This window comes from Nelumbo nucifera, chromosome 3 (assembly GCF_055504915.1).
Source record: "Nelumbo nucifera cultivar China Antique chromosome 3, China Antique-T2T, whole genome shotgun sequence".
NCBI classification, from domain to species: Eukaryota; Viridiplantae; Streptophyta; class Magnoliopsida; order Proteales; family Nelumbonaceae; genus Nelumbo; species Nelumbo nucifera.
Window position 1 is genome coordinate 16,614,869 of NC_142651.1, and position 23,734 is coordinate 16,638,602.

Here is a 23,734-nt window from a genome sequence, read left to right on the forward strand (position 1 = left end):
CCGACGAAAAGAAATGTAGGTGGCTCATGGCCCATTCGCAGAATTTTCTTCCCATATATTATTAACAAAATCGACTGATCTAATGAACAAGTTTGTTTAGATTTCTTTTTTCTAGGCAACTCATGAAAGTTTTATATATGGTCTTGACTTGACTTTGTTGGCAATTCTTCTTTATTGTATTCTTTTCTTATTTAGTTATTTAATTTTCTCTATTGTTGTATCATTTCCATTCCCTTTGATTGAAATTTCTCAAAGGGACATATATATATGCTTAAACAAATGCTTGTTAGGTTCTTACCTAGACCAAGATGAGATTAGATGTAGATGTAATTTAATAAATAATAGCATTCAAGATGAAGTTTGAATTCCAATTCCTAATAAAATCTTAACTTCCTGATAAAGACTCTGCCCCTGTCACATGTTTAGGTCTTCTCCTTTTAACTTTGTTAGGCATCTCTGACTCAAAAGGTATGACCTTGGGTTTTTTTTTTTTTTTTTTGGTGGAAGTTCACAACCTGATTTCAAGGAAAATTAACTGTAAAAGACCAGTATAATGAACCCCTTAATATCATTTAGAAAAGAAAATTTTATTCATCAAAATCTAATAACCAATTTTGAGAACCATGGTAGATTTCCATAGAAAAGATTAACAAGTTTCTTTTTAAGTGGCTTTGACTTCATTTTGTATTGTTCATTTATCTTCTAATTTCTAAACACTTGTGTACAAGCAATCAGTGTGTGACAGAGAGGGCGGGTTTGCCTGGTTGGATTAACAATTGCAAACCTCAGCATTAGCTGCTTGGAGTCTTCAGCAGACCAGGATCCATTGAATGGAGGATACCGTTCACCATCCTCCATCGAATGGAAGATCCTGTTACGTTTTTTGTGAATATCCAGTGAAAACCTATATGGCCCGACTGAAGTCCATTCGTATTAAGGGTACACCCTTGGGCGGGTTGGGTTGGGTTGAAGGTCAACCTAGGCCCAACCCTAAGATATAAATTTTGGGCTCAGGCCCAGAACAACTTGGGTTGTATCTGGCCAGGCTGGGCGGGTTTGTACAGCCATCATTTTATTAAGCTTTAAAGTCCAACCTGAGTTATGTCAGACCCAATCTGTAGCCCAAAAACTCAGGCCCAACCCGTGTATAAACTTGGGTTGGGTTGTTGAGCTGCCCAAGTTGCCGACTAGTTTGTATTAAAGTCGAGGGAGATAGAAGTGAATGCACAATAAGCACCCTGATCCAAACCAAAAGAGAACCATTTTATGAAATATAGTTAATACAACTCTAGCGTTCAACTCCAAAGATTGAGAGTTTGAGAGCTGCACAAACGATGACAATAATAGTTAAGACTTGGCAATGTAAAAGTTTGGATATATAAAAATTGCTGTGACTATTTCTTTCTTTCTTTCTTTCAAAACTCATTCGAAGAATTGGTTCTTTGAAGCTTATAAAAAATTAGCTTCAAGTATCATTTTTGATTCATAACTTATTCTTCGAAAAATGACTTAGGGGCAAAATTGTAACCCAACATAAATTTTTGTTTCCAGAAAAGAATCAGGTTGCAGGCAGAAACATAAGGTGTACATGCCTTCCAATCCTCAACTTGAAAACGTTGCCTTCACTTCCTGTGTGCAACCCTCCAGATCGCAAGCATTTGTCCCCAAAAAGAAACAGTACAAACAATACCTTTTTTTCCCTTTTAAATTTGGCATCCGCTTAGAATTGAAATGATCCAGGAGACCATACCAATGGTGTCACAAAAAGTATAATATGGTAATACTGAACTTTCACTTTCATCATATTATATGTACAAACACTGAGATGAGCATATACAATACAGGTGAGCTTCACTGGCTTGTAGTCAGGATATAGTCCATGGTTCTAACTTCTGTTCCTTCATCCTACAAAAAAATACATGATATTACAGATTCAGATTACAGTTAACCATTAGCACAAACAATAGCCTCTCCTTTAAGATAAAGGAGTTCAGTACCTTCTCTACCATCTTCTTCATTCTGTGGATCCACAGGCACTTCATGACGGGGCCTGTTGAACTTCTCACGCAACTGCTTTATTGGGACAAAATCTCCAGCTGTGTCCATTCCATAAAATAGGAACGAAATATAGGGATGATCAAATCTGTCCTGCAAATGTAAAGTTCAGCACATATCAGATGTCAAGGAGAGGGAAGTTCATGGGAACATTTGAGTGTTTTAGAACTTTGTACTAACCATATCTGGCTGATCAAAGGCTATTAAGTTATCCTCAGGAACTGCACAAGGAAAGAAACATTTCCTAAGAGACAAGGGTGAACCAGAGAATGTAGGCCATTGTGCAACCAACTTTGCACATAAATAAAAATAATATACTAAAAGAATCTTGCATTTCCATTTTTCAGTTATTTTACCATAAGCCACAAGGAGGTTAGGATCAACATGTACATCAACCAAGACCTGCAAAAATGTGACTTGAAACTGTAAGGTCTTTGCTTCAACTTGTCCACTTAATCACCTTATTCTATGAAACTTGGAATCACTATCATCACCAAGAAGTCCTAAAAGACTAATTATCTGGTACAGCACAACAAAATCAACATGATATTAGACAAAGTTCTGTATTACCATTACTTTCTCTTCATGGAAGAAGCGAGTCCACAGTAATTTTGCATGCACAAGATAAAATATAGTGGAAAAAGAAAGAAACGCTAAGCTGCTAAACCTGATAAAATGGTTGATTGGACCCCCGAGGCAACTTTTCAACTTGTGCAATTTCCATCCATGAACTTGATTCACAGCAAACAGGATCCATTCCACAAACCACAGCACGGTAGCCTAACATAGTAAATAAACAAAGAAAGACCATGAACATTAGAAAGTATAACAATGATGAAAACTAACAATCTTATCATTAATTAGGGAAAACATCATACTTAAGGAAAGAGACCTTCTTTCAAGTACAATTAAGCTTAATCTACACGCAGATACAAAGACATCCCTCTGTTATAAAGATAGTATGGGTTTTGAGAGCTAAACCACCTATAAATGTAATATGATGTTTACAGCTTTGCTTCTAATCAGTGAGTCAGTGACTCATCATTTGCATATGGGGAAAATTTTCCCCAGGATTCTGGCCTCTTTTTTTATATTTTTTTATGGGAAACGGTTACTTTCATTGAATTAGATTAACATAAAATACAATTGTCAACCACCCAGAACACGAGGGTGCTGACCCCAAGAAGTAAAGTTTAAGTTACAAAACTGCCCAGAACAATTCCTGTCTGAAAGTCCCTTGCTTTGCCAACATATCAGCTAACCCATTAGCTGACCTTCTGGCCTCTTTAATAGCACCTCTGACCTTCTTTTGTTGCCGAGAAATTTATTGATTAGAATGAAGACTAAAATTTAGTAACATGTTATATATAAGCAAATATCAAACATTCTGAGATTGCTTTACATATATTTCTTTACAAAGTGAGATGGCAGACAAGATTTATCTAGTTGATCCAGTTTAGTTTGCATAGCACTTGCTTGCTTAATTAGTTGATAGATCAATAAATTATTATTATCTACCTACAAGTGTAAGAGCATGTGCTATGCACGTGTGCAAGCAAGTATTAACCATATATGATATATTTTGTATTTGAATTTAACTTTTACCTGCACACAACGGTCATAACCCAAGGCAAGTATCAGCTTTTATATAGTATAGATATAGATAAAGAAAAGATAAATTGACCTTGCAATTTGAAACCTGATATAGTATGACCTAGTGATCTCTCAAATTTTGATAATAATTTCCAAAATAATATCAAAACCTCTACCAATCACAAATGCCCCAAAATCAACTTGTGAAACACCATCCAGGCATCCACCCACTCAGACACAAGAGACTCGAAGTAACACATCAAAGTGTAGGAAACATACCAAATATTTTATGCCTCACTTTCTGTCCTAAACGAAACGCATACTGTGCATTCTCATATGCCAGAGCTTTTGCTGATGCAGCCAGAGATTCTGCCTCCAATTTTGAAATTTCATCTCGCAATTCAGCAGCTACAGCATAGTTCTCACTCTCAATTGCTTCCTGCATGTCAGCACTGCAATAAAAGAAGCAGTTACCATGATTCATCTAGTAGTCAGAAAAGTAATTTTCTATTGAACCAACAATATAAACTTTAAATTTGCAAAGAAGAAACACCATCTATAAGAAGACTATATAAATAAGCATCATCATTTACCTAAATTATTGAAAATAATACAAACTACAGTTTGCCTTCAAAACTACACAGATTAAAGGAATACTCACCGCAAACGTAGAATACTTATGGCCTTGTCCTGAGCTTCAGTCTTAGAGGTTGAACCCCTTTTAGCATCCCGCTGCCTGACAATCTCTTCTTCAACCTTTCCAAGAATGGCATGTACTAAGATGATTGGTAAAAAAGAGTTCATGCAAAGAAGAGCAAGTACTCTCCACTAATCTTTTTTTTTTCTTTCATTTGCTATATGCAGCTTAGATAAGCATGTTTTGGAATTAACTTCTATAACCCTTTTTCTTCTTTGAGAAAGCAACTTAATGATATTGGACATTGTACCCTAAAAATCTTGACAGGAGAATCCCATCATCATCTAAGCCCTTTTATATGGGGTCAGCTACATGAATCCTGTTTCACCATTCCGTTCTGTTTAATGCCATATCCATTGACAGGGGAATCTATCAAGTTATTATTTGTTAATATTTGAGAGGGCAGGTGCATCAGTCTTTGTACAGTGGAAACTCTATGCCTATTTAGTGTTTTGGTGCGCGTGCATGGGGGGATGTCCATCTGTGCAGGCAAATGGTTTTGAGGCTTGCAGAGAAAGGAATTTTCCTCCACAAGCAAGCTTGGCATGGAATATCCAGAGTGTCCACCAGAAGACAGCTGGCCCTACATATTGCGCATTGCATTTTCACCATGGATAACTTTCTGTGATTTAACTTTTAAATAAACAAAAGTGAGACATAAAATTGTCTTATTGATATGTGCCAGAAGGCTATTAGGACAAAAATGCCACATGGAAAGAGGAAAGTGGAGAACCATGCAAATGCACCTTGGGCTGCAGCATGGAAATGGTGGAAATATGTAACACCTAGCTAGGTATGTGTTTGGTATCCACAAAAGAGAATTTTAAGAGATGTGCCTTAGAAATGCTGTATGATGGGTGCAAGCAATTAAACTGAAGGGGGAAAGTTTCTGGATAAAAAAGCAGCCATGCTTTATTTTTTTTTGTTTAGGAACAGACATGTTTCATGGAGTAGAATCTAGTAAATCATGAAAAGACATACCCATAAAATGAGTGTCAGAGGTGATGGTTAAAATTGATAAGTGGCAGAAATATGAGAAATAAAATTGGAAATGAGCATATTAGAGGAAACTTAGGTGTAACACTAATTGATAACAAGATAAAGAAAAAATAGATTTTCATTTTATTTTCCATGTGGAACACAGAACAATGAGTATAGTAGAGAATGACCAGAGAGTTTTGCATTCTAAAAACGCAAGGGAAACCCAAACAGAACCTGGGTCAGGTGGTGAGGAAGATTTGTTAGCTCATTCTTTCACAAAAGATATGGCTCTAGAAAGAGTAGACTGGAGGAGGATCTATGTTGGATGAACCTATATAGTGGGATAAAATGGATATATCTTCTAGTTGTCAAAGTAGAAAAAAAAAACCACGAAAAAAGAAAAAAGAGAAGAATGCAAAGCTTTAAGGAAACAACAAACAATGTACAGTAGGAGAAATACATTGAGAAAGTGCACAATCAATAGGTCATGTGCAGAAAGAAAAGTACTTTTAAGGTTACAAAATTATAGATAATAGGCCTTTTCCCCAAAATGGAGTATCTCTGATTAAATTGCAATTACTAAAATGATAGTTCACTTATTATTATTATTAACAAGATAGTTCACTTGGATATTACCTCAGTGAGTTTGTTTCTTAATTGTTGTGCAACATCATACTGCTCCAAATTCAAAGCATACTGCACAAGAAAAAGAAATTAGAGAACATAACATTGTAAAAGGAGGGACAAACAGTTAAATCATGTTTACAATGTTTCTTTAAAGCACATTACCGGTGAAACTAATGGAGTTGCTACCTAACTAGCAAGAAAAAAAGGGCATCAAGAAAAGGATTGCTATCCTTTTCCAAGCTGTTCTGTGCACCATTGCCTTTTCTTTTATTCTGGTGAAAAAGTGATCCAAGAAAGACACTGACGGAGATGATCAAGCAAGCAGCATACAGGTAGTGGGTGGAACATGTCTCAAATTGAGAATTGAGATCAAACTTTTGGAATATCAGATTTGAAATTTATGTAAAACCATTTATATATAAAGTTTTAAGTACTTCAAAGTTAAAAAGATAATTAGCTTAGCAAAATAACCACCATCAGCCAATTTTGAACTTTGGAAAAATAAAATGAATAATAAGAAACAAGACAAAAAAGGGAAAGAAAAACAAAATATTGAAGGACTTTATGGATGAAAACAAAATATTAAGAGCTAATTCATACAAACACGCATAAATAAATAAATAAATACATACATATGCAAGGTGCCAACCATCTGGTCGGTAAGGTCTTCTGCTGGTCGTAGCGGAGACTTGGGATCGAATCCCGCCTGCACCTGGGTTGGGGGATGGGCTACCCCTGTTGTGTAGCCCTTCAAAAGATATCAACGATGACAAATTTTGAATCTATTTATATGGACCTAACCCAAAACATGTTGAAAGTTATCGAAAATATCAAAACTATTCCAGGTTATCAAAGCTATCTTACACTGATACAGCAATGGCAAGAATAGGAAAAGGAGTTTATGCAATTCAAGAGGAACTGGATCATTGCTATGGACCTACTGGCTCTGATTGCCTCTTGAGAGGTGAGAGGTTTCAATCCTAAAGGGTGAATTTTTTTGTAGAGCATATCAAAAGGAATATAACTGGCAAACCTTTTATGGGAAATCACAGTCAGCTGCATTGGTAATTAAGAAGGCCAAAAGATTGTTGGTCTTTTGGGTGTCTATGCTTTAAATATTTCCATGGATTTAAACAAGAGTGCAATGGGAGTAAATAATCTTTGATCATAATTTTGATGTATAGGAACTTTTGAGATACTCGTGTATATCTTGTACATGGTTTCAGCTTTATAGCCATGTAGAAATTATATATACAGACCTTCACACTTTTTTTTTTGGATGATATTAATACAATACTCTAATTATAAAGAAAAAAAGTGTTTGACATGGACATATTACCCATTTTAAAGCCTCCATGCAACATAGATCCCAAATATTGCCAATACCAGGAAAATACCCTAAAATATCAGTAATACCAAATAAGCTTTGGGGCTTCGTCCCCAAGATACCACCAAATTTTTGGATTCCTCAAGGATTCTGTGTCCCCATCCTCAGAAATGGGAAAATATGAGTGACTATCACAAAATTTGGAGATATTGCTAACCAACTCTTCAAAAAATAAATGGATAGTATAGTCATTTGATTGGGCCAGTCTTTGGTTTATGGTAGCTATCAACTTGCCACGTTTATCAGTGTGTAGTTGTAGGTAGTTTCAGCTAATCAAGACATGCAACATAAGTACAAAGGTTTTCTAAACCAATTTGAAATTGAAAAGACAAAATCATGAAAAACAGCAGATCAAACCTGTACTCGAGTTGCTAAGTCAAGCTGGAAAAAGAAAACTAAAATGTCCTCATTAGCACTCTCACTGCGCTCTGAACTTGCATCCATTTCTTGGTCACTTCTATTAAAAAGCCACCCAGCTTCAACTTTCAATCCACTTTGTCTTGGTAGATTGCAGTTATTTGGCAGGAAATGTCTCATGACATATGGACCCCAACAGTGTTGCCTTCTACCTTGGGAGGCAATATGGGTTTTATTCACAGATTTGCAATCACTTCCCCTAAGAAGGGCAGTTCCATATAACCTACTATTTCCAGTGGTTGTTGTAGCTCCCATTAACATGCCGTGCACCATTTTTGAAGAAGTAAATTCTTTGTTAATAATGTCTTATTATTATATTTTCATCCTTCTAGATTGATCACAATAATTTTTGCATGATTTTCTATCCAACTTTAATCCTTGGGAAACTTCTTCTTCCATACTCAGCAACCTTGGTTGGCATCAATTTCTTCTAGTTCCCATCCTGCCAGTGGTTCCTATGTCACATCAAGTGCAGAAATGAGAAGAAACTCAACCAGAACCACCAATCAAGATGCAACATGCAAGTACCCAAATCCTCAAAAAACAATTATGTAAATGAATGATTCGAGTTTGGACCAAAAGAATGGATATTAACACTCTGGTCATATTTAGGCATATATGACATACTTGAAGGATCAAATTACATGCAACAATGCAAAACCTGAGATAGTAGGTACTGTTAGAAGTTTCTAAATAATTTAACATAAACTGGACCACTTAACAAAAAGAAAATGATGGGTCTAAAAGTAAATCTACCTTGGGGCTGTTGATTTTCTATTTTATAATAAAGAGAAAATTTTATTAGAAAGAGAAAAAAAAGAGGAATTGGGGCTGTGATTGATTTCCTTGCTTGAATATGGGGTATAACCAAGCTGTTATCAGTACTTGGTACAAATTCTGTAGTCAAGATATACAGCATACACAAAGGCGTGGTTTAAGTATTTAAACTTTATCTTAGATATTCAAAATACATGCACCAGAATAAAATCTTTAGTAAAGAGGTCTTTACCCAAAGAAAAATCATAGCGGCCCAATTTTGGATCTCTAATAGTGATTATAATTAAAATCACCTTGGAGAATACCATTGATAGGATAATTAGAATTATAGCTGAAGTTCAAATGTTAAAATAGGGGTCCTTATCTCTGGATATCTACATCACGTGAACAGAAGATGCTCTGAAATATTAGTAATGCCACTGTAGGGTTCCGCTATTCTGTTTAAATAGACTTGAACAAATTAGCATTGATTACAGTTTCGACATACAAAAGAAACAAAGAAGCAGTGGTTTATTATAGCAATCTAGATGATGAACCACCCAGTCCTCCATCAACTCAGAAAACTCGGGAATCCGCCACCTATAAGGGTATTTTTTTTAGAAAGCTGAAATTAATTAAAATTAAGAAACAGAGCTGCACCTATAAGGGTTCAGTGAGGACGAATTCAACAGTACGAGAAGCTCAGATTATTGGGTTAAAACTTAAAAAAAATAAATAAATCTGAAGCTCCTAATATGATTGAATACGAAACCAATGGTTGAAAAAGCACAGTCGAACCCCCAACCCAACAAAAAAAAGAGGAAACGGAACAATTGCATTGTTGCAGAGGAATTGCAATGTGGCATAGAAAATGTTATTCTTTTCTGAGAAACGAGAAATTGTCGAAATTGAGTTTGAAGCTACCTGGGTTCATCGGCTTTGGAGATATTCAAAGAGGACCTTCTCTGAGTGCTACAGAAGAGACGTTTGAGGAGTTCGGCGAAGGGCGAAGGGCGAAGAGAGAATGGAATCAATGGATAGAAGATGGTACTCCACACCATAAGCTGGAGGACGTTAGATTTCCTAACTACCAAATATTTCGGATATTTGCTCAAGCTAGTGTTGTCTCAGCGACGCGCTTTTCTGGCGGTACGGGCAGACGAATGCCTTTCGGTGACGGTGGACCGGGCCAGTTTCAGCACCTTGATGAGGGGCGGACCCGGTCCGTCTCAGGGATATTAGTTATTAATTTAATTGATTTCTATAGAAAAAGATTTAAATAAATTAATTATTAGTTTTTAATTTTAAATATGATGATATACATTTTTTTGGCATTTTGAGATAATAGAAATTAAAAACAAGTGGCTACACTAGATCTAGAGCCACTGGAGAGGTTTCGATTTTGATCGTAAGCAGCTTTGAATAAGTTATTAAAATTAGTTTCAGTGGAAAGTGGCGTTTTGGTCTCGTTTATTTTTTGATAAAAATGGAAGGGGGAGTAAGTGGGTGAATCCCACGGAATTGCAATAATCCCGTGTTCAGCCACTGTTACAATGGAGCTCATGGAAAACTTTTTTTCCCAAGATCTGGAGAGCGACGAAAAAACTTTAGCTGTTGGGGGTCAACAGCCTACGCTGTTGAGAGAATTTTTGGGAATGTCACGTTATCCTGAGAATGGATAAATTAGTAATTACGTCTTAATTTATTTTAACTAAATATCAAAGCACGGGCGTTAATAATAAATGAACTGCCCAAAATGTGCCCAACCGAGAAACCGTCTCAACAGCCTCCGCTCTGCTGTTGGGCTCCAATAGTCAAAGTTAACCCCAGAGCAAGTGGGTAAATTATCCATTTGCCAAAAACTCAAATCATATCCATATTTTCTTGTGTCATAACTAGATAGCGTTTTACCTAGCCAAATGTTGTATTTATGAGTATTCGAGCAACATTTTCCCAAGAATCACTTGCCCAGAAAAACGGATTACCCAAATAATAAAAAAAAAAAAAAAATTAGTTTTCGGGTTTTTCACAAAAAACATAGCGTCATGGCTTTTTATATGGGGCCTATCTTACAATGCCAGGGGCCACTGCATGAAAGCCCTCCCAAACAGACGATTCACCACCATGACTCAGGCTTTCATGCTTGAGTGGTGAGTAGGGCGAACTTGGGGAGTCAGTAACATAGTAAGGGTGTGAACACTGAACAGGTAAAAAATGTTGTAGTAAGGCTGCAATGAAATCCCATATATTTTCCTTTTTTTTAGGTTTAGTTTATTTGCAATGAAATTTCACTTTCACCGGTGAAGTGCAGATGAGTTGATGCAAATTTTGATTTTGTTTGTTTGGAGTGTAAACGAAGTGAAATAAAACCCTTTAGGCTCAGTTTGGAAAGAATATAAATACAAATTTGTAGAATGCAAAACCTTGTATTTTGTATTATATTGTATGTATTTACACTACATATTTGTATTTATACTCCTTCCAAACTGAGCCTTACAGTTTATACACTTCTCTTTTTAGTTTTTATACTCATTATGAATTCATAGTGCAAATGAAACTGCAACGCAAATAAATGGAAATAGAATGTGAAAACATTATTAAGAAAAGAAGTCAAGTCTACCTAGGACCAACTCCGGTTCAAGTGATGTATAGTTGGGCTTGGACTAGTCAACTCGGACTTTACCTCTAGTTATGATGGGCCTCTACGAGTTAGGACTGTAATTGGGTTGGAATTTGGATCAGATTAAGCTACATCTGAATCCATCTAAATATTTAAATCCAAATGGACCAAACCTTGTCCAAAATCTGAAATATCAGATTCGGATTGGATTTAGATTTATATGGTGTTTAGTTTCATTGCCATTTATCTGAAAAAAAATGGCACTAGTGCAATGTCATGGAAGCGTATTTCCAATAGAATTTGAAATTAGACCTGTTCATGGGTTGGGGTTGAGCCTAGTTTTTGCCAAAATTTGAATGGTCCCAGCTCAAAGCCTGACCCGACATAGTGTAAAGTCAGGCCTGAAGCCTGACCCATGAACAGGTCTATTTGAAATGATATTTGCTTAAACGGGTCTTTTTGATGTCCTCCCAACGTTAAGGCGTATTTCACTATTCAGTTTATATGGTGCCTAATGGCATCTGATGGCACCTAGCTGCCAAAAAATTAAAAATGTTTTTCATCAGCTATTTCATTTTTCAAGCTGCATGTTGTACAAAGCTTTCTTTAAATAAATGGCAATGGAACTAAAAAGCCCCTTCATCCAACTTCGTTTTATTGTCATTAGAATGAAAATTAAAAAAATTAATTATGTTTTAATATATAATATTATATAATGTCTATACATATGCATTATTATATTTATATAATAATTGGACTCGGATTTATATTGGATCGATGTAATTAAATCCACATTTAATGCAAATTTTGACATTCATATCAGAATAATCAGATTGGATGTTAGATCAAGTGTCAAACTTTTGGAGTCTGTTGATAGCCTTGCCAATGAAGCCAAGGTAGGGGGGCCATGTGGGAAGCTAAGAGATAGTGTAAGAGATGACTGTGGGAGACGCGTATGTGGATGAAGTGAGCAGTGCCAACAACTAGGCAATTAGGTGTAGGAGCTTACCTCCCAGCCATCTCTCCCTCTTATGTCAAGGTGGATACGAATTGAGCTTTTCACAAGTTATTCGAGTTTGCCTCGTGAAAAGCTTGATTTGATTTTATCTAAACTAAGCTTCAAGTCAAGCTTGATCCCAGTGAAACTCAATTCATGAAGCTCGTAAATTTAATTGAGTTTATATTTAGTTTTTATATGCTTAAATTAGACTTTTTTTCATAATTTTTGCATGCTTAATTTTTTTATGAAGTTTGGCTTTTTGTCGAGTTAGAGTCAAGCTGAGTTCAAACATATGAGATTTTGAGTCAAGTCAAATTCAAATTGATGTTTATAGCTCGAATCAATCTCAAGCCCAAACTCGAGCCTCATATTTTTCTGACGAGCTAAATTTTAATAACTAGATATTCGGCTCAAATCCACCCTAATTGTATGGCCTAGCCTCTAAGATTATAATTAATAACATTACACAAGTTCAAATATATTAATTATTCAATAGGGTGATTATGTTAATTATTCAAGGTGGTTTTGATATCAAAACTGTTTTCTCCAGAGAAACCATCATGTAGGCATTTCAAATGGTTTCTTATTTGGTTGACTAGTTTCATGGAAAAAGTGTACTTGCAATTCTTTGCTTCGACTTTTATAAAAGTCACTTTTTGGATAAGTGTTTTATCCTACATAACACTTAATGGAGATCCGCTTCAGTTTTTACAGCCCTGCATTAGGAATATCTTTGCACTTCTGTGCTTTATTTCATGAGAGATATTTCCAATGCAAGGCTATAATAGGTGTTCGAACACTGACTGAATCCAGTTTCCACCTAATGGCGCCCATGTTCTTAAAATGGGAATAAATGGAAATAAACAATAGAACTTGATTCAACTTTTCTCTCGATTTTCCAGACAATGTTGTTGCGTCCAACAAACGGCTTTGATACCAAAACCACCTTGGAGTTTCCAGTTGTCTTTACTGATTATGATTCAATTTTAAAATTTTCATCAATACCCAGATTTGAGTTTTCCAAAGGAGATTACAGCTCTAAATATCTCTACAATATGAGTTCGCATAGGATATTATGACAAACTTTAGCTTGTAATTTGACCAAGAGTCAAAAATTTCAAGTTGACTTGAGATGACTTTACCAACCGTTTAATTTTAAAATTGTCATCGACAAGTTTTTAAATGTGATTACAGTTAATTCCAAATATCTGCAATACAGTTCACATATGCTATGTTTCTTGCTTTGAATTTTTATCCAGGACCAGGATACAGGGCCAGAAACAAAAGATTTTATTTCCACATTCTGTCTCACAAAATTACATAAAACATTAAGTTAAAAGGAAATCATGCAAGGAAACAATTGATATACAAAGAACAATCAAATATAACCCCAACTAACAACTAAATACTAAAAGAAAAAGAGAAGCTCCTATCATGTGATGTGAGGAAACTGTTGATTTGGGCAGATCACATAAACACAAAAGGAAAAGATAGTGAGATACCCATATCCATAGAAATTGGTCCATAAATTTAATTTGCTTCCACTTCTCCCAAGCGGGTGCTTCATGTGTTGTCTTATATGCAATGGTATTTACACATTTAGCCTACCACCGATTGAATACAAGTGCAGACAAGCTCAACCCAAACAAGTACTGAAGATCCCCAACTCATTTGATATTGGTTATGGATCCAAAGAGATGTTGGAACGGAAGGTAAGGGCACCAGCTGAGACAATGACAAACTGAGAAATGATTCCACAATTTACTCTCTGATTCATGCTGTTGTAGGCTCAACATTGGGATAATATAAGGCGTTGTTCAAGACTACATAAAGTCCACTCTGTCTGTCCACCATTAATACAAGGGTCTTTCTGCTTGGAAGGTGCCAATTGGCTCAGTTGGTAAGGTCTTTGGCTAGTTGTAGCTGAGATTTGGGATCAAATCCTGCCTTGGGGAGTGACATCAAAGGACTCTCCCCACTTTATTTCCTTTTTATTTTTCAAATACAATATCCACTTCCAGACTTGGGCCCCTATCCCCGGAAAGAGAAAAAAAAGATACAAATATAAAAACTAGAACTTCAACTCAGTTCAGTCTGAGCCTCAGGAGATCCATGTAGATGCAAGGGATGGAGTGAACAATCTGTAAATTAGACCATAAGATGACAAAGAGACAATACATATTCAATTGCATACATTCTCATTTTCCTCCATTCTTCAAATTCAATAATAGAGGTAATGAAAAAAAAAAAAGCAGGAACTGATAACAATCAGAAAAACATAAATATTAGCAAAATGCACTCTGGGCACCAGATTTGGCTGAACCTGAAAACAATCCAAACCTTCCTTCTGTTAATTTTCATTGGTTTCAAACTTGGAGTTGGAATATGTTTGGTAGGAAATGTATGTTGAACCCCTCCCTCATTCATATGATATAACTAGGAAAGGAGATATGCTAAGCCTAAAAAGAAGTTCTTTAGACGTGTTTCCCAAGTTGAATCGCTTCGCAGACTTGCCGCCACCTTGACAAACCACTAAAATTATCATTATCAACAAGCAACAAATTGGGTTCATTTTGGTTCAGCTCTCTGTTTCAACATTGTAATGAAGTTCTCTTTCTCCGCTGCTGTCATACCCTCTGTGGAACATACTCCTACACCCCACTCCGCCCCTCTTAAGCAGTACTTGTCTTCAATCTCTCGGCGATTCCTGAGAAATTTCCCCACAAAATTCAGATGGTCACTCACTGTACTCTAGTGCATGTTAGTTGTGGTTTGTGGCCGACCCATCATATGCACTGTGTCCAGCTATTGGCGGGTCAATACAAATAAATAAACCCGCATTGATTGATTACTAAGTGGCAGAGATAGAGATATCAACAATAGAAACATTACTTCTCTTTGTTCAATTTGGACTGCTCCAACAGCTTCTTGAGGATTGGAGATGATTTGAATCTTTCATCCAGTTCTGCATACTTCTTCTGGTTCTCCTCTGCATAAAATAACCAAAGCATCTTCCCTTGAAATTACAAATCATTATATAATTCATTTCAGTATGGTAAGAATAAGAAATACAATTGGTAATTGGGACTCGGGAGAGATGAAAAAAAAACCATTAAACCGGTTTAGGAAATCGATTTGTGGTAGCTGAGGACCGGGGACCGATTCTATCCCTGAGAAGCCCGACAGAATTCCAGCGCTGACTGCAATACCAGTAAAAGCATGGTTGTATACAAATTAAAAAATATACAGTCGCATTCCTTTACTTCCACCACTAACAAACGCCAAAGAAAACCCAAAGAAGTTAGAAACGGATGGGGTGTACCTGGATTTGACCAGAAGAGAAGTGCGACTGCAGCTGCCAAAGGAACGGATTTCCGGAGAATATGATATGAGGATGAAGAAGAAGAGGAGGAAGAAATGGGATTACAGGTACGAAGAACCCAAATGGGTCTTGAAGTTGCACTAAACCCAATTTGATTTCGAGGTGTTCTAAGGTTTTCAGGTGGGATGTGGAAGGAGGTGTGAGAGAGTTGCATATATGACGAAGAAACCATGGTTGATGCTTGATGATGGTAGGCTCCTCTTTCTCCCCAAAAGGCTCAAGATAAGAGGGGGCGGGGTATATCCAGACTCCAGAGTCGGAGATATCAAGCGGTTTAGCGGAGGCGGATCCCACAAACGTATTTCTCAACGTTGGACTGATTAGACAGATAAAAGATTCCAATCCAATTGCATCAATCCAGTTTTTCAGGGTTATTGGAACCCATGTTGACTATTGAGTGGATGTCATGAGACCCAAACCAACAACTACAACAAGGGTGTCAATGGACCCGTCCAGTCCAAAATCAATTTGGACGGACCAATAATATATATATATATATATTGGATTGGATCAATGCGGTCGAAAATATTTATTAGATTGGATTGAACTTGGTCTCTCCGTAATAAATTTAGATTAAGTTAATATCTAGTCCATTGATAATATAGGTGTAAATGGATCGGGTTTGAGTTGGAACCAATTTAAACTAAAATAAATTTGAACAGATTAGACGGTCCAGACATTGAATTGGATTGGTCCAAAATAGTTATTAGATTGAATTGGATCTGGTCCATTTGTAATGGATTCACATTGGATTAAGATTGGATTGGACCAAATCCAGTCCAATTGACACCCCTAACAACAAAGCAGGTAAATAAGGTCTTTTTTTTGGTATTAGTAAGGCCATTTAATAAGAATTAGTGGCTTCTTGGTATAAGCATCTGATGAATTGATCAAGGGTACTTCACATCTGAAAGTCCATTTTTTATTTTTTATTTTTTAATTTAAAGAAAAAGCATTAAAAATTTTATTGCTAGTCTAAAGACTCAAAAGTCAAAATGAAAACATTTGTTCATAAAAAATTGGATAAATTACAAAGACCCCCTATACTATGGGGTTTGTGACAAAGACCCCCATGTACTATAACCGTGAGACAAAGACACCCTTTTGTTAGTTTTCCATTGAAATTCACCATTGCAATATTTTTTAATCCCCATACTACCCTTGTAATACAATTGGGAGAAAAACACTATTCATCTTTCCCAACCTCACGATACACGAACAATGTAGATGCAGACATCAATACCTCTCTCCCTCTCGTCATGTAGATTGGTTCCCCGAAATATCGGATTATTTGTCGAAGTGTTTCGGTTTCTCGTACGTCGTGGTAAAATGGCTAAATTTCTGGCATGAGAAATGTTGGAAACCTAATAAATTTTCAAAAGTATCTTACCTTCTTGTTTGGTGATTTGGTTGTTTTCAAGATATATATTTTTCTACGGTAGGCATAGGATTCCGACAGGTTTGACTCGATATCTGGGGCAGGAAGCTGGATCAGATTGCTGTGGCTAAAGACAAGTGGTGCTAGTTTTCGATGTCTGCTATTTTGGGTTTAAGTGGAACCTTATTAGCTTATGCTGCTGCTGCTTCTTGTATTCCTCCGGTAAGCGTTTTGAGTTTAACGACGATTTGAATGGTTGTTGAAGCTCTAGTTCATGTTAGATTACTTGCTGGAGACATATTGGAATTGGTAGGTGGAGATATCAGAGTTTGTAACCGGTAGATAAGACTTAAGAGCTGAGAAGAAACCCTAGGAAGCTAGGTTACCTATTGAAGTTCCTTTTCTATTCTTCCACTTAAAGAAAAAACGAAAAAAACATAGAATTCCAGATTCTGTTGTAGTCTGTTTTCCTAAGAATCCTAGAATTTTGGGAAACATGCAGAGTTGGAGAATTCATTTGCCATCATTGTTTCTACAGCTTCAGCAGAAGCTAATGTGTCTTCGTCTGGCAACCAAGTAGCTCTGCCATCGACAACAACAAAGAAAAAGCGCAATCTTCCTAGAATCCCGGGTAAGATTAAAGATAAACATCTAATTAATATAAAAAATTGCATCCCTTTGCCATGTTTATTTCCTTCATTCTATTTTTTATTTGAGTTGCAGATCCAGAAGCGGAGGTGATCGCTCTGTCGCCAAAAACCCTAATGGTAACGAATAGATTCGTGTGCGAGATCTGCAATAAGGGGTTCCAACGAAATCAAAATTTGCAACTTGCCAACTTGACCACCAAGGATACAATCTTCCTTGGAAGCTCAGGCAGCGATCGAGCAAGGAAGTTCGTAAGCGAGTGCATGTCTGCCCCGAGCCTTTATGTGTTCATCACAATCCATCAAGAGGTTTGGGCGATCTTACGGGAATAAAGAAACATTTCTGTAGGAAGCATGGAGATAAAAAATGGAAATGCGACAAGTGTTCAAAGAAATATGTCGTCCAATCCAATTGGAAGGTGCATTCGAAGACATGTAGAACTAGAGAATACAGATGCGATTGCGGAACTTTGTTTTCTAGGTTTCTTTTCTCTTTCTTAATTCATCTCTTTACAAGTTCAGGCTTTGATGTAGAGCCTTCTGTAGATGAACAATGTTTTTCTCCCAATTGTCTGAATAGTTATTGCATGGGTAGTATGGGGATTAAAAAATATTGCAACAACGGATTTTAACAGAAAGCTAACGGAAAGAGGGTCTTTGTCTCACGGTCATAGTACAGGGGGGTCTTTGTCGCAAAACAAAGTACAGGGGGGTCTTTATAATTTACCCTAAAAAATTTGCTTAACCTAGACGATGCTCCTTCTCTACTCGAATGCTCTATTCATCTAGGCTTAATCCGTGCATATGTATTAAATCGAGGTTTAACAAAATAATTTTAACTTTTACATGGATTTTTTTACTTAAGGGCAAAATGGACATTTCATATGTTCCGTTATGATTTAATGGCGATGGTAATTGTCAGAACTAATAAGGGTAGAAAGGTAATAATTAATATTAATCAATTAGCTAAACCATAATGGTAGTTTAAGAAATTTGCCCCAAAAAATTTGCTTATTGTTTATCTGTTGAGAAATGATCGCCGGTAGGTAACCAGATGATTAAGCGCGCAGGTAAGATCAGATTCACTTTATTGTTTTGTGTGAAAAGCTGAACCTCTCCTTAAAAATGAAATTATTCAATTGGATCCTTTAATCTCTTAAGGTTAATGGAATGAAAGAAATCCATAACTTGTTCTTCCTGTCCTTGGGATTAGAACTTAGAAGTTCCATTTATCCAACAGTTTTAAGTTTTAACCTTCCAAGGATAACCTCTATTGTCTAAGGATAGCAGATGAGGTCCAGAGGGATGCTGCCTTTATTGGGCTCGGATCTGCTACCAACGAGCTCTACCCACATCTCTGCCCATGAGACATTATAGCTGTGCATTGCAAATCTCCCTTCATTCATGGGTAGATGATCCCAATACTGGGTGGTGGTGGTGGTCTGTGGGTGGGTATGTGGGAACAACTTGTGGGTTGAAGATTTAGAGAGGACTTTATTCACTTGATCAAGTTTTGTAGGAGTTTTTTTCTTTTTTCTCTTTATTGGGCCATTTATTAAAACACCCCCATAATTTTATGGATTCACTAAAACCTATCCCATGGTTTGCATTTTACTAAAACACCCTCTATAATTTGCAATTGACCTACTTAATCAACCATCCATTAGATGAAAGTGAAAAATGATAATTTTGACCTTAGCATTCATTCAAATAAATTTAATAAAAAAGGAATATAAATGAAAATACCAATTTTTCCAATAATAAGATACAAGCAACTACTCTATTTGGTAATTTTGTTTATTATATGATGTACCGATAGGGGCATAAACAACCATGGCCCATGCCCTTGAATATTTTTCACTTAATTCAGGTGATCAAGTTACTATTTTCAGATGGAAAAACAAACAGTTCTTAATTAAAAGTCAATTAAGTAAATAGATTGCAAACTATATGGATGTTTTAGTAAAATAAAATCTATAGGCCAAGTTTAAGTAAATACATGAAACTATAGAGATGTTCTAATAAATGACCCTTTTCTTTTGGTTAAGGTTGGGGAGGTTAAAGTTACTGCAAATTTGGCTGGTTTCTTCAAGAAATTTTTTCAAGGTAATTTAATAAATTTATTATAGGAAAGGAGCTTTTTGCATATTTTCTTGAAAAGTTAAGAAAGGTTTCTATTAAGGTCAAAACTAAGGGGAGGTTTATATGACTGTCAAAAAATCTAGGGGAAGTTTTCATATTTCCCCAAAATTTTTTAGGATTTAAACAATTTTTGGACTAATATCTAGATAAGAATTTCCAGATTATTCTGAAACGGTGCTGTTGATGTGTGGTTGGAGGCACCTTTTTTGAGAAAACGGTGCCTCTATTTTTGTTTGGAATCGTTGCTGCCAGGTAGGACGTTTCCTGGAACAACAACTTTTTCTGTTTGGTACCAATGCTCCAGGAAACGTTTTCAGCACTGGTACCCATTATCCAGTGCCACATCACTGCCCTGTGGGCAGCAACAAGCTGCAGCTCCAGGAAACGCCAAATTTAGTGTTGCTCCAAGCCATGAATTCCTGATTTCCGAGGCGTGGCTTGGAGCACCATTTTTTCTGATGTGACGCCATTGCTCCAGGAAACGACAACGGTGCCAAACAGCCGCTAAATCTTCAGAATATGCTGAACTAAATTCAACAAGAAAATAAAAAACAGATCATGATAAAATAAACAACCATTAAGTCCATTACATGGTAATTAAATAACACAACATAAAAATACCTAAAAGATACAAGCAAGTATGTGAAAAAAGTTAAAAATTTTACTTATTTTCACAATATTTTTCAAATCTTTAAAAACCTTAATAATTCACACTTGTTAAACTTGTTTCTTCCGTTTCTATTGTAGATTTAACTCTATAAATGGGGTTTGAAGTTTTAGAGTCATCTCAGGGGAGGGGGTGAAAGAAGGTTTATTTTAAGAAAAAAAAATTATTTTTTTCAAATTTTGCTCGTTACAAATTAGTAACGTATCGACGGATACACCCTAATATATTACTGATATGCCACCGATACATTATCAATACGGATGGATGCAGTAAAAAAATTATAGAAAAACACATTGTTTATTACCGTTCCCCATATCATATAATCAAAGATACAAATATACAATACGATACGCCCTTTTAATTTATTGACATCATAACATTCAACCCTGTGTATGCCATTTTCATTATGTAAAATTTTATTGGATTTAAACAACTTCTAGACTGCTCCATAAATAAGAGTTTGCAGAGCGGAGTCCCTGAAATTGGAGCAAAGAATAGGCAAACTTTTACCTTCTTTTTCCTTATTTTGTTTGGTTTATTTTATTTTATGATATCACTGAGGCTCAATTTGGAAAGAGTATATCTATATATTTGTATTTGTAATCCTTCCGCACTGAGTCTGAATATCACAGCAGGACAGAGAGAAACCACTAAATCATAATATGCTGAACCAAATTCAACAGGAAAGTGAAAAACAAAGAACGATAAAACAAACAACCACTGGGTTCATTACACAGTACTTAAATAAAACAAGCAACAGAAATTCATTAGATTCTGCTAATCTTCCACTTCTCAATTATTCCCTCCAACTCCTTGTAAGAACCTCCACCAACTTCAACAGCCCTCCTAGATTCCTCTCTAATATTCGCCGCTTGGGCTTTCAGACGGTCATTCCCCATCATTTCCCCAATCTTCTGCCCTATCTCTTCCCCCTTCACCACCTCTGTCCTTCCCCAACCCCAGCTCTTAACCCACATTCCTATTCCACTCTTCTCCATCACTTGGGCATTAATGCTCTGATCCCCATGTTGTGGCCATGCCAAAACCGGCACACCGTTCCATGCAGCCTCAGTCACCGAGTTCCACCCACAGTGACTCAGGAACCCACCGACAGCCGGGTGAGCTAGTACCACCCCTTGGTCAACCCAATTCTTCACTACCAACCCATTATCCTTCATCCTTTCCATGAGCTCCTGACCCACAATCCCACCCAACTCCTCCTCATCCTCCCTGTCTACTTTCTTGTCCTTCACCACCCACAGAAACCTGCACCCGCTCCTCACTAGCCCATCGCCCAGCTCTCTAATTTGTTCTCTCGACATGGCCGTCCTACTCCCGAAGCTAACATACAGCACTGACCCAGCTGGTTGTCCATCAAGCCATTCCACCGATGAACCCTTCTCGAACTCGCATGGTGCCAAAGGGCCGATCTTGGTCACTGGGGGTAACCCATTCACCACTTTACCTTCGTTAAGCGCTGCCACTGTCGCCTGCTCTGCATTGCCGAATGTATTGATCAAAATTCCGTTTGATTTTATGAGTTCTTGGCCGTTGGCCATGAATTGGGTCGTGAAGAGATTACTCAGATCCAGAAGCAGTGGTGGAAGCCATGACTTGGGTACGGGTGGAACCCCGGGAATTTCAATGTCATCACTAGCCGTAGCGGATCCGCCACTGAGATTAGTACTAGTGTTGACGACAAAGGTGGGGAAGTTGAGGCAGAGTGATAGCATCCAGGCAGATGATGTGAAGAGAATGTAGTTAGGGAGACGAAGCTCGTCCGTGATGGAGATGAATGCAGAGGCTAAGCTTACGTCTGTGATAAGAGCAGAGAGAGGCGGATCAGAACAGGAAGAGAGGAGGGGAGAGAGGAGGTGAGCAGATCGGCGAATGGCTTCGAATTGGAGGAAGAAAGGGTCCTTGGAGTTGGCGGTGGAATGATCCAAGGGGAGGAGATGAAACTCTAGGGGAGTGACGTGAGGAAAGGCGGAGAGCAGACGAGAAACAAGTCGTGATTCGGAGAGAGACACAGTTGGGTGGGTGGTGATGAAGGTGACTAGGCAGTTGCGGCGGGCAAGGGCAGCGGCAAGGCGGACGAAAGGTACCAGGTGACCCATCCCAGAGCTTGGGAGGAGGGCCACATGAGGAGGCAGTATCTGGAGATCGCTGGAAGATGACATTTCCATCACAGCTCTTTGGAGTTTAGAGGGGGGTTGAAGTTGAAGAGGAAAAAGGAAGACGGGAGGAGTAGGTTGCAGACTGCATTCTTTTTTCTTTACATAGAACACTGGAAGTGGTAGGTGTTACAGAGTACAGCACTAATTAATTAAAAAAAAAAAAAGGATAGATTTCTTAAACTACACTTATAGTTTAGATAATTGATCCTTACTGTTTACAGTATCTATATTATTAATTGACATCGTTATTAAGTGTTACTGAAAAAACAAAATCTTAAATTTACCCTCTACTAATTCTTTAAATTTTCAAAATAAAATCCAATTAATGAAAAGTTTCAGGAAGATCGCCGTCTCTTACAGCCCCTCTCCCATGCATTATTCCATTCCGATTGGTATTCCGAAGACCTCACGGGGCTCCTCTATTGACTCCCACCCTCTCCTTACCACAGCGTACCAGTTCTAGATCGTGGAATACTTGATCTCTGCATCCTCCATGCAATACACCTCAGCAACTACAGCATGAAGCTGATTCTGATCATAAGAAGGGACAACTCTGCTCCGAGCACTCACTGATTGCCTCCGATATTGGATAAAAGATAATACCGGCGGCCCTTAAACGTCTCCCGGTGGATGGTGGCAATAGAGACACTGTCAAGAGGGCATCATCCGCGACACCAGCCAATCAATTCCGCGACACCTCTAGGTATCTATTGTCCAACCACTTAGGTTCCCTAAAATTTCTCAAATGCATTCAACCTATATTAAAGCATCCATTGTTGTTCACTTTTACTTGTAAAAATCAACCAATCGTCTCTTAACTCTTCCGAGAGCCGGTAACAGCCCTGTTTTATGGATGGTGATTTTTATCTGACTTACGTAAGAAGGATGGAGGATAATATTGTGTTTCAAAAAAATTATATTTTGATGGAACATTAACCGGATGCTAATGATAGAGATAGAGCTAGTCAATTGTCAAAAAACTTAGGGATACTCTAAAGTAGTAATATGTAAATAGTAAATGTATAGTTAATCAATTAACTTATGATTAATCATAAGGGTAGATTGGGTGGTTTAAGAAATTTACCATTTAAAAATTAACAAATGTTCTTCATTTTTCTATTAATTAAGATGAAAATAATACACAAGATTCCATGCAAGCTAATAAACATAGGGTAAATTACAGATAGATACCCTAACCTTTCAATTGC

General features: G+C 37.1%; 3 protein-coding genes across 3 annotated transcripts; all 3 read right to left on the reverse strand.

Annotated features, from left to right (window-relative positions):
• Window positions 1-1,775: 1,775 nt before the first annotated feature.
• Window positions 1,776-9,590, reverse strand: LOC104598513 (uvrB/uvrC motif-containing protein). Its single transcript, XM_010260619.3, has 10 exons — window positions 9,438-9,590; window positions 7,698-8,212; window positions 5,963-6,022; window positions 4,310-4,404; window positions 3,928-4,100; window positions 2,723-2,835; window positions 2,412-2,457; window positions 2,236-2,276; window positions 1,998-2,148; window positions 1,776-1,905 (listed from the first exon to the last, which is right to left on the reverse strand). Exons 2-10 carry the CDS (start codon window positions 8,028-8,030, stop codon window positions 1,901-1,903), a joined length of 1,017 nt encoding a protein of 338 aa, XP_010258921.1. The 5' UTR covers window positions 8,031-8,212; window positions 9,438-9,590; the 3' UTR covers window positions 1,776-1,900.
• Window positions 9,591-14,261: 4,671 nt separating this feature from the next.
• LOC104598520 (uncharacterized) lies at window positions 14,262-15,764 on the reverse strand. Its single transcript, XM_010260633.3, has 4 exons — window positions 15,456-15,764; window positions 15,244-15,333; window positions 15,026-15,122; window positions 14,262-14,840 (listed from the first exon to the last, which is right to left on the reverse strand). The coding sequence occupies exons 1-4, from the start codon at window positions 15,685-15,687 to the stop codon at window positions 14,702-14,704; spliced, it is 558 nt and encodes a 185-aa protein (XP_010258935.1). The 5' UTR covers window positions 15,688-15,764; the 3' UTR covers window positions 14,262-14,701.
• Window positions 15,765-20,916: 5,152 nt separating this feature from the next.
• On the reverse strand, window positions 20,917-23,451 carry LOC104598527 (UDP-glycosyltransferase 708G1-like). Its single transcript, XM_010260645.3, has one exon. The coding sequence runs from the start codon at window positions 22,533-22,535 to the stop codon at window positions 21,117-21,119; it is 1,419 nt and encodes a 472-aa protein (XP_010258947.1). The 5' UTR covers window positions 22,536-23,451; the 3' UTR covers window positions 20,917-21,116.
• Window positions 23,452-23,734: the final 283 nt, after the last annotated feature.

Excerpts from the sequence above, each read along its gene's own strand:
- LOC104598527 (XM_010260645.3), bottom strand. The coding sequence starts at position 22,535 with ATGGAAATGTCATCTTCCAGCGATCTCCAGATACTGCCTCCTCATGTG.
- LOC104598513 (XM_010260619.3), bottom strand. The coding sequence starts at position 8,030 with ATGGTGCACGGCATGTTAATGGGAGCTACAACAACCACTGGAAATAGT. Across the intron at positions 4,101-4,309 it reads ATAAGTATTCTACGTTTGCG|TGCTGACATGCAGGAAGCAA; the intron begins GTGAGTATTCCT and ends CTTTTATTGCAG. Across the intron at positions 2,149-2,235 it reads CCTTTGATCAGCCAGATATG|GACAGATTTGATCATCCCTA; the intron begins GTTAGTACAAAG and ends TTACATTTGCAG.
- LOC104598520 (XM_010260633.3), bottom strand. The coding sequence starts at position 15,687 with ATGGTTTCTTCGTCATATATGCAACTCTCTCACACCTCCTTCCACATC. Across the intron at positions 15,334-15,455 it reads TCTCTTCTGGTCAAATCCAG|TCAGCGCTGGAATTCTGTCG; the intron begins GTACACCCCATC and ends CTGGTATTGCAG. Across the intron at positions 14,841-15,025 it reads TCCAAATTGAACAAAGAGAA|GAATCGCCGAGAGATTGAAG; the intron begins GTAATGTTTCTA and ends GAAATTTCTCAG.